A 15,596-nucleotide genomic window follows, 5' to 3' on the forward strand; every position below is an offset into this window, starting at 1 on the left:
TTTCTCCCAAAGAGATGTTTGTATTATTGATCAAGATTCGAGTTCAGTAACACCTTAAAGCAGAGGTGTCCAACTCTGGCCCTCCAGATGTTGATGGACTAGTGTTCCCATCAGTCCCTGCCACCATTGCCAATTGGAAATCATACTCCATGAGCATCTGAAGGGCCAGAGCTGGCCACCCCTTACTTAATGATCTTCAAGATGTCCAGGGTATCTGGTAAGATACCAGAAACTTATACCCTGGAAAGTTTACTGGTTGGTTTTTAAGGTGCTGCTGTGCTCGAACCTTGGCCATATACCACAGACCCACCTGAAACCTTGAGGATCCCCTCATAGTGTTACTGCTGCTGCTCGGGTAACATTAAGTGATTTCAGTTCAGGCAACGTAGTGAGGCGCAGGAAGCTGATGCTCTTCGAAAACAGAATATCTTTATTCGAAAGTGATTGCCACAGCTCAGGCAGGGGACCGTGCGGCTGTAGCTGAATGCAGGACCTTTTATACACAAACATCAAAGGAGGGCAAGGGGGCAGGTAAGGGGGCAGGCCCCTTACCTTGCAACAATAAAGAAACATCAAAGGTACAGTTACAACTTTGTGAATGGAACCATGAGATCTCGCTGTCAAGCATCTTCCCACGAGACTTTACAAGAGCGCAGGAACAGGGAGCGGAGAGTGTCCATTCATAAAACTGGGTGAGGCTGTTAATGCACCCAGGTATCCGGTTATCAGATGGGCTGCTTCCTTGAGTTATGTCCTGAGGCTCCTGCGCCTCAGTCCTGCAACAAAAGAAAGTTCAAATGGTCCAATGGTGGTCTTGGCATGTTCTTCAATGACTGGGACATCTGGGGTGCCGTCATCAGATTCAATTTGTAATTCCAAACGGGTTTTTGTTTTTGCTGAAGAGATTTACCGGGTGTTGGTCCAAACTGAATTCCAGGACTAACTTCCTTGGGTGCTGTAATACCGTGTTTCCCCGAAAATAAGACAGTGTCTTATATTAATTTTTGCTCCCAAAGATGCGCTATGTCTTATTTTCAGGGGATGTCTTATTTTTCTGTGTTCTGTTCGTCGGGCATGCTTCCAAATAAAAACTTTGCTACGTCTTACTTTTGGGGGATGCCTTATATTTCGCACTTCAGCAAAACCTCTACTATGTCTTATTTTCCGGGGATGTCTTATATTCGGGGAAACAGGGTATCAGCTGCTACAAGTGATTGCTTTTACTAACAGATAGAAATATCTAAAGTAACATTTCTAATTTAAACATTAGATGCAATCCTAAAGAACTTACAATGTAATAAACAGCACCCACATATATATGTAAATAAGAATATCCTAAACTAACATTAATAAACCTTGAATCAACTGGAAAACCTAGTTAAGACGTATGAGTGACATAAGCATAAACATTAGGCAAACAATAAATCCAACACTGAGGGGCCTACACTAAGTCTTAAAAGAAATAAAAGCAGGAAGAAAATCATGTGAAACATTGGCACAACCACATATACACGTCCTTTCCAGACCCTATGGAGACTTCTGGGTAATACTGGTCTCTTTGCTCTGGTCCTTAGCCAGTGCAGTCTAGCGATAGGCTTAGGAAAATATTTTTTAATATTTTCCTGGCGGTAACAATAGCATATTGACAAGCAGGTTTTATTCCCCCAAAACTTGTGCTGAAATACCACATGGCTAGCCTTTAAGGCGGTACAAGATTTCTAGTCCTTTTTATTTTCACTTAAACGGCTGTCCCTCTGGAGCTATTAGCCAATTTATTGCCTCAGTCGGAAGCTTTCCTCGGCTAAAGCCCACTTCATAGAAAGAGAAAAACGCATCTCGTGCCTGTGACCCAGTGGGACTGCTGCCCAGAAAGCTTCTGGCAGAATAATTCTTTTATTCTCCAGGGTGGCTTTTTCTAACATTTGCTGTTTGTAACTGTTAACGCTTCGGACCACTGCCTGATGCCTTCTCCAACAGTTCAATAGCATTTCTCTCTGTCTTTTTATTTAAACTTCTGAATGTTTCCTCTGTTTCACAACAAGTGGGCAAGAAAGGGTATTTGTTGAGAGAGAGTGAGGCTGAGGTTGTCTCAAAGCACCACACCAAGGTTTGAGTATCTTTCACTGAATCTTTCTGTGGATTCCAGCTTTTTACTTCTGAGTATGTCTTTACTAAAGGCTTGGTACCCTGCCTTTCCTTTTGGCGACTGGTGGCATACTAACCCACAGGTGGAGAAGCCTGCCAATTGTGACTTGGAACAAGAAAGGGGAATCGCAGGGGGAAATCGACAAGACCATTGCCCCTTTACCCCAAGCCCAATAAAAACAATGTTCAAAACTGCTGTGAACACCAGCTGATGAGTAGTAGAGAGTGCCTCTTGAGCATGCATAGAGTATTTTTCTTTCCTTCACTCAAATTTGCAAGCTGGTTCTGAGCCCCTTATAACTATTACATTTGCATTAACCCCTTCTTTCAAAAAGCAAAGGATGGCACACATGGCCTTGTCTCATTTTGTCTACACAACAACCCGACAAGGTAGATGAGCCTGGAAGGCTAACTATACGGCATAATAGATTAGATTTTCCCAAAGCCACGAAGAGGCTGAGTCGCGATTTCAACACAAATCTTCCTGGCAGAGGCTCAACAGTCTCTGCATTGTTCTTGGTTGCCTGGCTCGAAAGGTTACGGATGCACACCATCCCTCCCCTTTACACGACACCTCTGGGATGATGTGGAAAAACAAGGCAAACTGAAATCTTATTCATTTATTTTTATGACACTGATAGCCAAATGTTCTCCCCAATGGGGACCCAAAGCTGTTTATATCTTGCAACAACCCTGTGATGTAGGCTGAGAGTGTGTGCCTGGCTCAGGGTCATCCAGTGAGCTTCTATGGCATTGGGGATTCGAACCTGGGACTCTCAGTGTTGGGCTAGGAATTGGGAGAATCAGGTTAAAATCTCAGATGTGCCATGGAAGCTTGTAGGGTGACCTTTGGCCAGTCCCAGTCACACGCTCTCAGCCAAATCTACCTCACAGGGTTGTTGTGAGGATAAAGTGGAGGAGAGTTATGTAAGGCACCTTGTGACCCCATGTGGGAGGAAAGGTGGGGTACAAATGACACAAATAAATACATACTGTATCACACTGCCTCTTTTTAAAAGTGTGACAGAAATCTATTTCAATTTTTAAAAATCTGTTTTGTAATATACAACAACAACAACAAAATATAACACAAATCCCAGTGCGTTTCGAGCATCTTCTTTAGGGAAATGGTTGAAGTCAAACACATATAAACATTCGTCTAAATCCATAGCGCTTAGGCCCATTCTACATCAGCCAACAAACAAGGCTGTAGGATGCTATAAAACCTGTTTTGGCGGGAGGACTTTGCACAGATCCCGCCTCCAAAATGAGTCTGTCCTATTTTATTTCCCCCAACCTGGGTTTTTCAAAAATCTCTGAACTAGTTATTCTTTTGAAAAATCCTGAGTTGGAGCCGCTCCTAAGTGAATGACCAGGCAGGAGCCGCTTTATTTGCCTCTCTTTAACTGTGCCTTCAACGGGGAGAGCCTGCCATTGCCCACCTATTCCAGGGAAGTTCCTTTTCCTTAAAAAAAATTTGTGGGTTGCGTTTGCGTAGCTACGCAGGTGCAGCCAGTCATATTGTGGGGTGATTGGCATGGGTGTGGGGGTTCATCACTGCATGCCTGCATAGCTATGCATGTTTTGCCAGAAATTTTTTTAAAAGAGAGAAGCATCTCCCTGCAAAGGCCACAGCAACCCAGACTGTTTCCCTAGGCTCCAATCACTCCCTGCACGGGACACATGTGAATGGGTAAACAGGAAAACAGGTTCCTTTATCAGGACTGCAACCCGTTATACATTTATTGCGTGGAATTGTCCTTACATCTCTTTCTATCATTTTTGCTGGCGGCTTGTTTGAGGGCTACATCTGGAAAGGGCAGCTGCCACTGTCCAAGGCGAGATAGGAAGAGACCTGTGGAATCCCAAAGCTCACGCCAGCTCTAGAGCTCTCTCCTAAGCAAACCGAAAAGGATCTTAAAACCAAAATCACACACAAAACCGATTTTGTAGTCCGCTTCGGTTAGGGATTCCTTGTACATACTCTGGGCTGGTTCTTACGAGATGATGAGGGAGAGCCCAATACACACACACACACACACACACACACACCCGGCCCGCAGCTCTTTTACGCCTCTTGCAGAAAGTCCCAGGTTCGATCCCCCGTGTAGCGTTGCTGACTGGCAGAACTGCTAGCAACAAAGACTGGGGAGAGCCGACGCAGGGAGCTTCATTCGCCACGCGGCCAGAGGGCGGGGGAAGGGGGCTGCCGGGGTGGGGCTGCGGTGGGGCGCAGGGCAGAGCCGAGCGAGGGACCGCCAGCGCCCGCCTCTCCCACCACACGACGCCACGTGGCCCCTGGGACTGCGCTGGGCCCCAAGCGACGGCGGAGGGAGAAAGAGGCAGCCCGTGTCCCCCTCCACCCCACGCGCCATCTGCAAGCCGAGCGGAGGTGGCTGCAGGCCGGTGCGTGACGAGGAGCCTTCCCCCCGCGTGTGCGCGGCCAGCCGTGGACGGCGCCGCACTGCAGTGTCAGGAGGGGAGAGGAAGGGTGGGCGGCGCGCGCGCCGGAGGGTCTGCCTGGGAGGGGGCTGGCACCTGCTGCACGTGGTTTGGGGGGGGGGGTGCTTTCAGATCGGAGGGCAGCTTGGTGCCTGCCAGAGGAATGAATGGGCAGGAGTCGAGCCTCATCACTTTCGGGGGCTCCTCTCCGTTTGTCGAATATTTGCCTGGGATGTTGTGTGGCTGCTCGGTTTGGGTCACTGTGGACAGCTTGCCTGTGTGTCTGGGGGGGTCCATCAGATGGCACCATTGTGCATGTGGACCTCTGGCTGACCGCTGTTGGAAACAGAATGCAGGAGGGGGGGAGGGGGGCAGAAAAATACCTGATAAGCAACTCACTATTTTGTGTAATGTACTCCACTGATCTGTTTGATTTGGGGGCATTTAAAACCATTTCTTTATCTTTACACCCTGCTTTTTGCCCCAGTGGAGACCCAGGGCCATTTACAACATTCCTCCTTGACTTGTTTTGCTGCCAATAAAGGTATGAAATATGCCTTGACCCCTTTGTACCCATACTACTACCTAGAGCAGGGGTGTCCAACTCTGGCACCCCAGATGTTCATGGACTACGATTCCCATCAGCCAATTGGCCATGCTGGCAGGGACTGATGGGAATCGTAGTCCATGAACATCTGGGGCGGCAGAGTTGGACATCCCTGACCTAGAGTAATAATGGTATATCATGCTGTGGGAAGTAGCCACTGGAGGTCTCCCTGCCATGCTGACCCCTTGCAGGGCATTCACTGATGCAGGCTCTTCATTTTCCTCCTAGGTTGGTTCCTGAATGGTGCCAGGATGAAGGAGGTTCTTTTAGCTGCTCTGCTGCTCATTCTGCCAGTCAGCTGGGCAGCGCCAAAGGATGGCAGTAAGAGGTACCAGGGAGGGAAATGAGGAGGGGAAGGAACCGGGAACTGCCTCTCTAAATCGGGGATGCTGGAGCAAGCAGGGTCTTCTCACACCTAGATGGATGGAATGAGAGTGGGGCCTTTTGTGTTTTGCCCCATTTCAGATGCTCAGAAGGGCATTCTCCTCAGGAGTGGGCTGCAGAGTGAAAACGGCTCCAGAGCAAGTCAAGCCTTTGCTGTGCAGCAGTCCAGCCCTGCAGGGGTCACTCCATGCATTAGCTCACCACTGCATCACCCCCCCCAGATTGGATGCAGTGCGGGAGAAGACACCTACCACTATTCTTGATGTATGGGCTGGGCTGAGTGGCTCCTGAGCAATTGGCAGTACTGCTGGAGGTCTGCTCTGCTTGTTCCTGGCTTTCAGTAGCCCACCAGGACATTTCACTGTAAGTTAAATGGCCAATCAGCCCCTGATCTACCCCCTATCTTTGTTAATTCTAGGCCAGAGACCCTCAATGATTCAAGGGATCATCCGATCCTCAACCCTCTGCATCCAGGGAAGGAGAATGTGAGGTGAGTGGTTTGTCCCTTGCACCCACGCAAACACACACTGCCCATACCAAGTTTGCTTCCAGGTTTCTAAGCCTTGTTCAGCAGCACCTTTTTGACTAGAGCGGAGGCAGAGATGCAGGGGAACAGAGAATAGATGGAGACAGTAATTGACAGGTAAAAGTTCCCTCCCATCCTGCTGTGATTCCCACAAATTCACACCCCTGTCTTTAACAGGCATAACCACACCATGCGGCTCAAGTATAGAACCTCCTTCCCTTCAGTCCCAAAGATGAGCCATTCAGTTCTGATTCCTCGCCAAGCAGAAAAGACTCCCTTCTCCCACCCCAAGAACAAACTGGAAGTTCTCAGTTGTGCTTGGTGGCCACTCAGTGCATAACTAGAAAGATGTCAACTGCAGAGCTCGTTTTCAGGGCTAAGGTTTTTATTTGTTTGTTTGTTTGATTTCTAAACCGCCCTCCCCTAGGGGCTCAGGGCGGTGAACAACAATGATAAAACAACTTAAAAACATACCATAAAAACTTATTTGCAATAATAAGAATAAAAACCGGAACCATATCTCATCAGATGGTGTCATCCTCCCCCCTCCCTACCTTTATGCCCACAGGAGGCCAGATGAAATGGCAGCGATGTTTTCAACCAGGTTCTGCCCATGCACAGAGTGTAGTTTCTTCACTGCTGAGTAGGGTTGGTGGTGAACCTTGCATACATGTGGGATTTTGGGATAAAGTTTCTAATGCGTTTTCCCTTTCCAGGCATACTTAAGTCCTGATTTCCCCCCCTGAAATTTATCAGGATACACAGGGCTCTGTCTCAGCTCATTTGGAGCAACTGGGTGCATATCTGAAAGCAATTCCAGGGCCCTTCAAGCAATACCTCCAGTCGCTATCATCCTTTACCCTCACTCTGGAGCTTTCCAACTCTATCTGTACCAACTGGTGGTTCCATTTGTCACAGGATGCTCCAAGACTACTTGAAGAACGTTGGTCAGGTTGAGAAGGATGCTGATGCCATGACAAGGGAACAGGGTAAGAACCACACTCGTGTTTGAGGCCAGCCTCTGGCAGTAGGTGGCATCTCTCGATCTCATATCTAAAGGTCTGTCCCCTCCCCCTCCCTTGCATGCCACCCCTCCCCTCGCTAGGGTGGGTGGACCATATCCAGATCCCGGGTCCCCTCCCTTGCATGCCACCCCTCCCTCCCTCCCATTCCCTTGCATGCCACCCCTCCCCCTCCCTTCACTAGGGTGGGTGGGCCAGGTCCAGATGCGGGGGCCCCTCCCTTGCATGCCACCCCTTACTCCCCTTTCATGCCACCCCTCCCTCCCCTCCCTCTCCCTCTGGGTGGGTGGGCCATGTCCATATGCCGGGGCCCCTCCCTCCCCTCCCTTGCATGCCACCCCTCACTCCCTCCCATCCTCTCCCTCACTCCCTCCCTGCAAGTACAGCATTTGGTTGACTGTTCTGAGCTGAAGCAGGATGAGTGGGTGATCTGCCCCAAGTGCCTGGTGTTGTTTTGAGTGGATTGGTAGTAAGGAAATCCCAAGTCTGGGATTTCTGAGAGCCAGCGTGGTGTAATGGTTAATAGAACAGGTGCACTCTAATCTAGAGAACCGGGTTTGACTCCCTGCTCTGCCACTTGAGCTATGGAGGCTTATCTGCTGAACCAGATTAGCTTGTGCACTCCAACACATGCCAGCTGGGTGATCTTGGGCTAGTCACAGTTCTTTGGAACTCTCTCAGCCCCACCTACCTCACAGGTGTTTGTTGTGAGGGGGGAAGGGAAAGGCGTTTGTAAGCTCCTTTGAGTCTCCTTACAGGAGAGAAGGGGGGGCATAAATCCATACTCTTCTTATCCCCTATCTCTATAGTTCTGCTGATGTTCTAGGAAACAGAGGGACACAAAGAATACATCTGAACAAATTTTACTGCATGACATGAGAAAAAGTGGAATGCAGCAACTTGCTGAATGAAGCATTCCAAAGCAAATGCAGAAATAAGTTTCTAATGGAATTTTAAAAATGCAAACAAAGTAATAACAAAGTGTGTAGAACTTGCATGTTAACTGGACTGATCCATTAAAAGGAAAAAACCCTAAAGTAAAATTATAGAGTACATATCCTCATTAGGATCAAAGCAATTATCAAGCTTTTGATTTCCCCAGAACTCTTCTTCAGTCCAGTTGTTAAACAAAAATGAGAACACAAAGGAGGGAAGTGAGGGGGGAAATATTACTGAACAAAATGGAGGATCTATGATGTAGATTTAATTAAGGTAGTCCATGCTAGACACAGAAAAGATTTTTGATTGCACCAAAGTCTGCTAGTCCAATATTGCTGAAGAACATATCTCACTCCCTTCCATAGGGTGTGTGTGTGGGTGTTTTTTGTATAACATCCACTACTGATTTACTATAGTGTAATCTCAAGCTTACTTCATCAGGAAACTTCAGGGGCAGTGTATGTGTATGTTTCTATTTCTATTTACATTTATAACCCGCCCTTTACCACAGTCTTGGGGGAGGGGGGTTACATTGTATATATATTGAGTAGTGGGCAATATGTATGCCTATGTGTACACTATGTAGTAGAAAGGCCATAATGCCAGAGGTTTAATCCGGACCTTTTCCTTTTTTTCTGCTACCAAGACACAGGTACCTTATGGCAACCCTTCATAAGTGGTTCGCCATTGCCTGCCTCCGTGTCACGACCCTCATATTCCTTGGAGGTCTCCCATCCAACCACTAGCCAGGGTCAGGGTTCAAAGTCTGTGACTTGCCCAGCAAACTTCCATGATGCTAGTGGAGATTGGAACCTGGGTTTTCTAGGTCCTAGTTGGACACCTTAACCACTATACCAGGGATGTCCAATTCTGGCGCTTCAGATTTTCATGGACTACAATTCCCATCAGCCCCTGGTGGCATGGCCAAAGAGGCTGATGGAAATTGTAGTCCATGAACATCTGAAGCACCAGAATTGGACACCGCTGCACTACACCATACATTCCTATGCAAAACTAAATATATATACAAGTACAGTGACCATTCAGAATAACTGTAATTGGTGCTGACATAATCTCTATTGAGTAATTTAATAGCTATAATTGACCCAGAAAGTTACCATGTCTGTTCAAGGCCTGGTTAAGACAATTAAACTTATTGTTCAGTTCTACTTCAGCTGTTTCACACTGGAGTCGCTCTTTGAAGTTGAACAATGGTGACATCCATCTTGAGGAACAATTACAGAGATCTTGAAAGCTCCCTCCTGACTTTGTGATGTGTTAATTAATCTTGATAAAGATATCATCTAATTGTGCACAGAGGTATATTTTATTGATTTATTTAGACAATTGATATGCTGACTCTCCAGAGACCTGCTTGAGGCAGCTCAACAAACAGAAGCAATATAATAAAATAATAAGCTGCAAAATAAAAGTTATTATTAAAACAAGCCACTAAAAATAAGTCAGGGATATAAAAACAATAAGGCAAACACTGAGCAACCTAAAATGATGTTCAAGCAGACCCTTTAAAAAAGCTTTAACATATTGAAATCCTCAAAGCCTGGGTAAAAAAATGTTTTGGCTTTGCACCTACAGGACTGTAATGAATTAGGTGCCACCACTGAAAAAGCCTTGTCACTGATTAACATCTACCTGACATCTGCAGATATGAAGGCGAGAGAGCAAGGTTTGGGAAGAGGGTCTTAAGTGGCAGGCGGGCTGGACAATACCTGAGGAGGCAGAGGGCCGTGACGTATGTACATCCTGATAAAAATAAAAAGCAAATTAAAAAGAGAATTTCAATTTTTTCAGATAATTTCTTCAGTCTGTTTAGACTTGAGTGACCCTACATAGGATTGTATTACACATCTCCTTTTGATTTAGCTGGCATGTGATTCTTAGAAGGTGTGATGATTTAAGGCAGATTCCCACTCTTCTAATGTGAAATAATACTCATGAAGTTGAAGTTGGAAAAGGCTCTCAGATGAGAAACAGTCAGCATTTTTAATGCCTGGTGGCAATGATTCCACCTTAAAAGATGTCCTTCCCTTTCTCTGAGACATGGACTGAGTTGATGTGGCACATCACTGTTTCCCCCCTGCTGCCTTGTGATCAGCTTTGACCAACAGAAACCAAGAATAAAATTACATAGTGTAACACAGACCTAAAATAAGAAACTAGCTGGCTGCAGCTTACAGTACCTTGCCCTGTTGGAGGCTGAGGATGCTGCTGCACCTCAGCAGGCAAGCAACACATTTTGCTTCCTCTTCCCCAAGTTAGAGTGGCCTTTAGAGTGCTTTAGTGGTAACCTTAAAGCCAAGGGGGAGCTCTCTCTCTCTTTACAAATGCTGTTTGCAAGGATTTCCCTGTGTGGCAAGCAGTGCAACTTAGCAGAGGTTGTCCCATCAGAGCAGACCCTGAGCAGACACATTGGGTTGAATCTCTTGGAAAATCTCTGTGTACTCCAGGCCTTACACCTTTCCCTGGGTGTGCAACACACATACAACACAAGCTATTTCTTCTGGTACAATTTGAAATGCAAATTAAACGTTGCAAAGCATGGATTGCACATTTGATTGCTCCTTGAAGTGCTATGTGTTGGAAGAACCCATGGGGCTACTGCTTGTGCAAACAGAACTGTGCTGAGTACATTTTCCTTCCCAGTGCACCTTACCAGAAGCACCTTATAAACTCCAGGCCCAGCAAGCTCCGTGCATCCCACCCAGCTGCCTGCATTCAGGCTCAGCATCCCCAATTTTGCTGCCAGAAGTACATGCATGCTTCCCAATTCCAGCCCAATTCCAGCCCTAGCATTTGACCTATCATTAAGTTTGGTGGCCAGTTTACTAAAATGACCTAGATTTGTTTTCTTTACCCAGTGGGGCCCCTTTGTGCTGCATGAGAAAAACAGCTCCCCTACCATTAAAATGTGATGGTTTTGCTATTGTAATCTCATGGCAGTCTCTGCGGGCAACTCAATCCATGTTTCCACTGCACATCAGCAGTAATTGAATTCTGCTTACCTTCCTACCACTGTTCCTTTATTTTCAGCGCTTGCTCAGTTGCAAGCTTCATACAGGCAAGTTACAGGCAGGAGGCAGAAAACATACCTTATAGGGTTGAGGTGAGACTAAAGTGAAGGGGAGCCATACGTGTAACCCTGAGTTCCTTGGAGGAAGAGTGAGATTAAAATTGAAAGAATGAAGGGGTTATTTCTGTATTTTCATTAATAATCCACCTTTTTCACTGGTGCTCCAGTCAGATTACAAGTATGGTATGATATATGTGTTGAGCCAACAGGAAGTCTCATTGCTTGTAATCTTCCTTGAGTCTAGGTGAGAAAGATGGACCACCAATGGAAATCCATCACTACCATCATCATCATTCCCACAGTGTCTCCCCAGTCGTTTTCCTTGTGGCTTACACAGTCTTCTCCCCTTACCTGCAGCTCTCTTGCTTCTGTTTGCTCTTCATGACTATGACAAGAGTGGTCGACTGGATGGCCTTGAATTCATGCGGTTGCTTAGTGAGCTGGCAGCAGGACAGGCCAAAAGACAGCCCGTGCCTGACTTGGTAGGTACTGTTTTGTTCCTTGGCCTTTGTTGTGTCAGGTGCATCAGCACTTCTGCCAGCCCTAAGAGAAATACACCCTCTGCCATCCTGTTCTGCTGTTGCTTGCATCCTCTGGTTTCCATTTCCTGTTGCACCCCTGTGGCCACCACTCTTGGCTCTCCGTCATAACTCCATCAAGAGTAGGGACTGTCAACCTTATTGAACCTGTGAGCGCTCTGGAGGTAGAGGCCGCAACAACAAAATGGCTGCCATGGAGGGGAAGTTGGAACCAATGGCAAAATGGCGATCATGGTGTCTGGGGCCAGCCACAAAATGGCTGCCCCTGGGTCAATCACAAAATGTTGTCAAGGTTACACAGAATGTTAGAAGGTACCAAAACAAGCATCTTCCTATAGTGGGAGCAGCTGTTTCAAGCCATTAGATCTTCAGGGATCTATCAAAAAACAAAATATGTAAGTCATTATACTATACTGCATTCACATGCAAGTAAAAAAACACTGTGTAGAAATATTTCAAGAACACAATGTGCTTATTATTTTTATTCCATGTGAATGCAGCAGTCTTATTACTAATGTATTTTTGTGACAGTCCCCTGAGAGCGCTAATTGCTCAGAATATTTGAATAAAATCTTTTGTCTCCTGCTACGTTTCAGTTTTCTCCTCCTCAGTGAAATTCCCTTGAGTTTCAGGGATGGTTCTAAAGAGGCCTGGAGCAGATATGCAGAGCAGACTGTACCACTTCAGACTGCAGGGAGATCACCTTTTATTTTTAGCATCTTTCCCATTGTATAAAAACTTCAGGCAAAGAGCCTTTCTCCCTCCCTACTAGTTTTAATGTTTCCCCCCCCCTGCTGGATTAGTTTTTCCCCTGCTGGATTAGCACATTCAAATCCACCTGCAATGTGGAGTGAAACAGTCTCCTCTATTTCCTCAGGCCTTCCTCTTCTCATTCTTGGGGCATGTGTGAAACAGGCCTCAGCAGTAGTGCCCACAGGGTGTGGGGGAGGCGCGACGCCCCAGGCAGAGCCACAGCAGAGGCGTAGCTGGGCCATGGAAGTTCAAGGCTCTTAGGCAGGGGTCTTCAAACTATGGCCCTCCAGATGTTCATAGACTACAATTTCCATGAGCCCTACCACTTGACCATGCTGGCAGGGGCTGATGGGAATTGTAGTCCATGAACATCTGGAGGGCCACAGTTTGAAGACCCCTGCTCTTAGGTGTCACTAAGCTTTTCCCTGGGGAAACTGATCAGCTTGAGTTAACTTGATTTCTCTGGTCTGCATGCCCCTTCTGCAAAACCCATTCAAGCTCTTCTCGTTACCCAATTATGAGACCAGAACAGGTCTTTTGGAGTTGCCTCCGTCACCTCAAACTCTGGTTGCCACAGGCTTCTTATAAAAAGGGCAGGAATATTCAAGTTTGTTCCCTAGGAATTCCTAGCTGCCAACAGTTTCCTCATTTTAAATCATCCAGAAGGTGGGCACAACTGGGCCTTCAAGTGAAGTGAAGTTGAGGCCTAAGTTTGGTTTTTGACACTGTATTCCTAAAGACTATGCTGCTCCACTGACCTTATTCTCTGTGTCCCATTTGTTTTGCCCTTCAGGGCACTTGCTTGGCTGCATCTAGCAGAGTTTGTCACATGACCTCAATATGACCTCACATATAGTGTTGAACATTGTGGTATTTTAAGGCTTAGAAGGAAGATGCTTGGAAGGAAGATCTATGGGTATAGATAGAGGACACTGGAGGCATCTGTTAGGTAGAGTTTAAATAAACTCCATTATCTTAGTAAGACTGCAAGAAAGGCAAATAAAAGATTAAATCTCTGGAAAAACAGAGACCATAACAGAAATGTTGGCTTGACCTTTTCATCTCCCTGTGCAGGTTGTGCTGATGGTGGACAGCATCCTGGAGACACAGGACTTGAACCAGGATGGGTTGCTGGAGCCCTCCGAGCTGTTTCTCAGCCCCTGGCAAGATCAGGCACCAGCAGCGCTTGCCGCCCCCAGCGGACAGGATGGGGCAGTGTTGTGGGCCCCTCCAGAGTCGGATGCACAAAGTGTTGGGCTCTCAGACCTCCCGCTCCAGGAAGGTACAGAAGAGCCATCATCTTCCCCAGAGACTTTTCAGGAGCAGGGAGTCATGGAGGCCCCCTCCCTGAGTCCTGCAGCACAAATGCATAAAGGGGATTCTGGCCAGGAAGCACCACTGGACACACAGGAACAAGCACCTGAGATGCCTCCTGGTCCCAGAAACTGAAACATACCTGGGTCAGGAAAGGAAGAATCCTGGCGTTTGGCTTGGTCTTATGGACAGAGGAACAGAGCTACCCCAGAGCAGTTCCTTAGAAGGGGCTGCAGGCAGGTGGTGAACTGGAACTGAAAAATCCCACCCCAGTCCCTCAGTTCACTCCCTTTCAGCCAGTTCAGTCTTGCCGCTGCTGCTTCCTATTGCACCTGTGTCCCTGGAACCACCCAGACCTCTCACCCTCTCAGTTGTCAGTGCATTCTGCAGCTCTAGAGCTTTGGCCACAAACCTTTGCTCCCCTTGCCTGCTCTAAATATCATCCCATTCAAAATGGCGACTGAGAATTCCAGACACATCCATCCTTTGATGGACTGATCAGCTTTGCCCGGATCAGAAGCCCAGGACCAGACTTTGATATCCTTCATAGAACAACACCTCTTGGCAGAGAAGGCTTCATCCACCGTTCTGGATACCAAGCAAGCAGCTCTAGGGGCTGCAGTGCCAGTGATGCTCTCCTCCCCCAAGTACCCTACCCAGGCCAAGCAGGCAAAGAACCATTTCCCACTCCCACCCTCTAGACTCAGGATGGGCAATAGAGAAGCACAACGCCTCCTGCTCACTCCATGCAAGGGAGTGCCTTGGCTGCCTTGGCTGCTCCCAACACATGAAGCTGTCTTCTATCAAGCGAGTACTTGGCCCCTTCTGCACATGCAGAATAATGCACTTTCAATTCACTTTCACAATTATTTACAGGTGGATTCTGCTATTCCACACAGTAAAATCCAGCTGCAAAGTGCATTGAAAGCGGATTGAAAGTGCATCATTCTGCATGTGCGGAAGGGGCCCTTGGTCTATTAAGGCCAGTGTTGTCCACTGTGACTGGCAGGAGCTCTCTAAAGTCTTGCAGTGGAAGTCTTTCACATCAGCTGATCACAACTGATCCTTTTAACTAGCAATACCCAGATTTGAACCTGGGATCTCCACCATGCAAAGCTGACGCTCCACCACTGAGCCACAACATCCCTCCCAAGTGGGTAGCTGCTGTTGACTGTGTAGGCCCCATAAGGGGACGAGTGCTGACTGCATTGCTCCAGCATCAACATCTCTCACTCTCCTGTATTTTGATAAAACTCTTGTGTTTTGTCCTAATAAAGTGTCTTTGACCTTCATGTGTTTGTGTCACAGAAGAAACAAACAAGCGGCCCGACAACATCTTGGAGGGAGCTGCTCAGGAGACCAGGGCAGTCTGGACTGTGTTTTGTGCTGGGCTCTGTCCACAGTAATCTAAGCTAGCAGAATCAGCAATGCTCAGGACTCTCAAGACTTGTCAGGCCAAATCAGATCATGTAGCCTGGCACTCATTCAACTCACTGTGACCTCCCAATGCTATAGAGAAAACCACAGTGGCAGCATCTGTTCCATAGTGAATCTCCACCCTTTAGAGATCTTCCGGCTGGCGATTAATAGCCTCCTATTCTCCACACGCTCATACTCCATAAAGCTACTTGTTTATCATAAGGCTGGAATTCCTCCCCCCACACAAAAAAAGATACCCGTGACTCTTCATGAAGCATAATGCATGGCGGGGTGGAGAGTGCACAGGAAGAGTGCCAAACTACACATCCTGATTCTCCCTCAGCTGCAACTTCTCCCTCCTTCCACTGTCATTTTGAAAGACAAAGAACGCCCCAGCCATGTCCAGATGCCTGCC

The 15,596-nt window shown here is 47.2% G+C and overlaps 1 protein-coding gene across 1 annotated transcript; it reads left to right on the forward strand.

Annotated features, from left to right (window-relative positions):
- The first annotated feature begins 606 nt into the window (after window positions 1-606).
- Window positions 607-15,054, forward strand: CGREF1 (cell growth regulator with EF-hand domain 1). Its single transcript, XM_048504598.1, has 7 exons — window positions 607-672; window positions 4,282-4,636; window positions 5,423-5,522; window positions 5,997-6,068; window positions 7,023-7,093; window positions 11,514-11,638; window positions 13,523-15,054. Exons 1-7 carry the CDS (start codon window positions 607-609, stop codon window positions 13,895-13,897), a joined length of 1,164 nt encoding a protein of 387 aa, XP_048360555.1. The 3' UTR covers window positions 13,898-15,054.
- The last annotated feature ends 542 nt before the right edge of the window (window positions 15,055-15,596 follow it).

This window comes from Sphaerodactylus townsendi, linkage group LG01 (genome assembly GCF_021028975.2).
Source record: "Sphaerodactylus townsendi isolate TG3544 linkage group LG01, MPM_Stown_v2.3, whole genome shotgun sequence".
Lineage (NCBI taxonomy): Eukaryota > Metazoa > Chordata > Lepidosauria > Squamata > Sphaerodactylidae > Sphaerodactylus > Sphaerodactylus townsendi.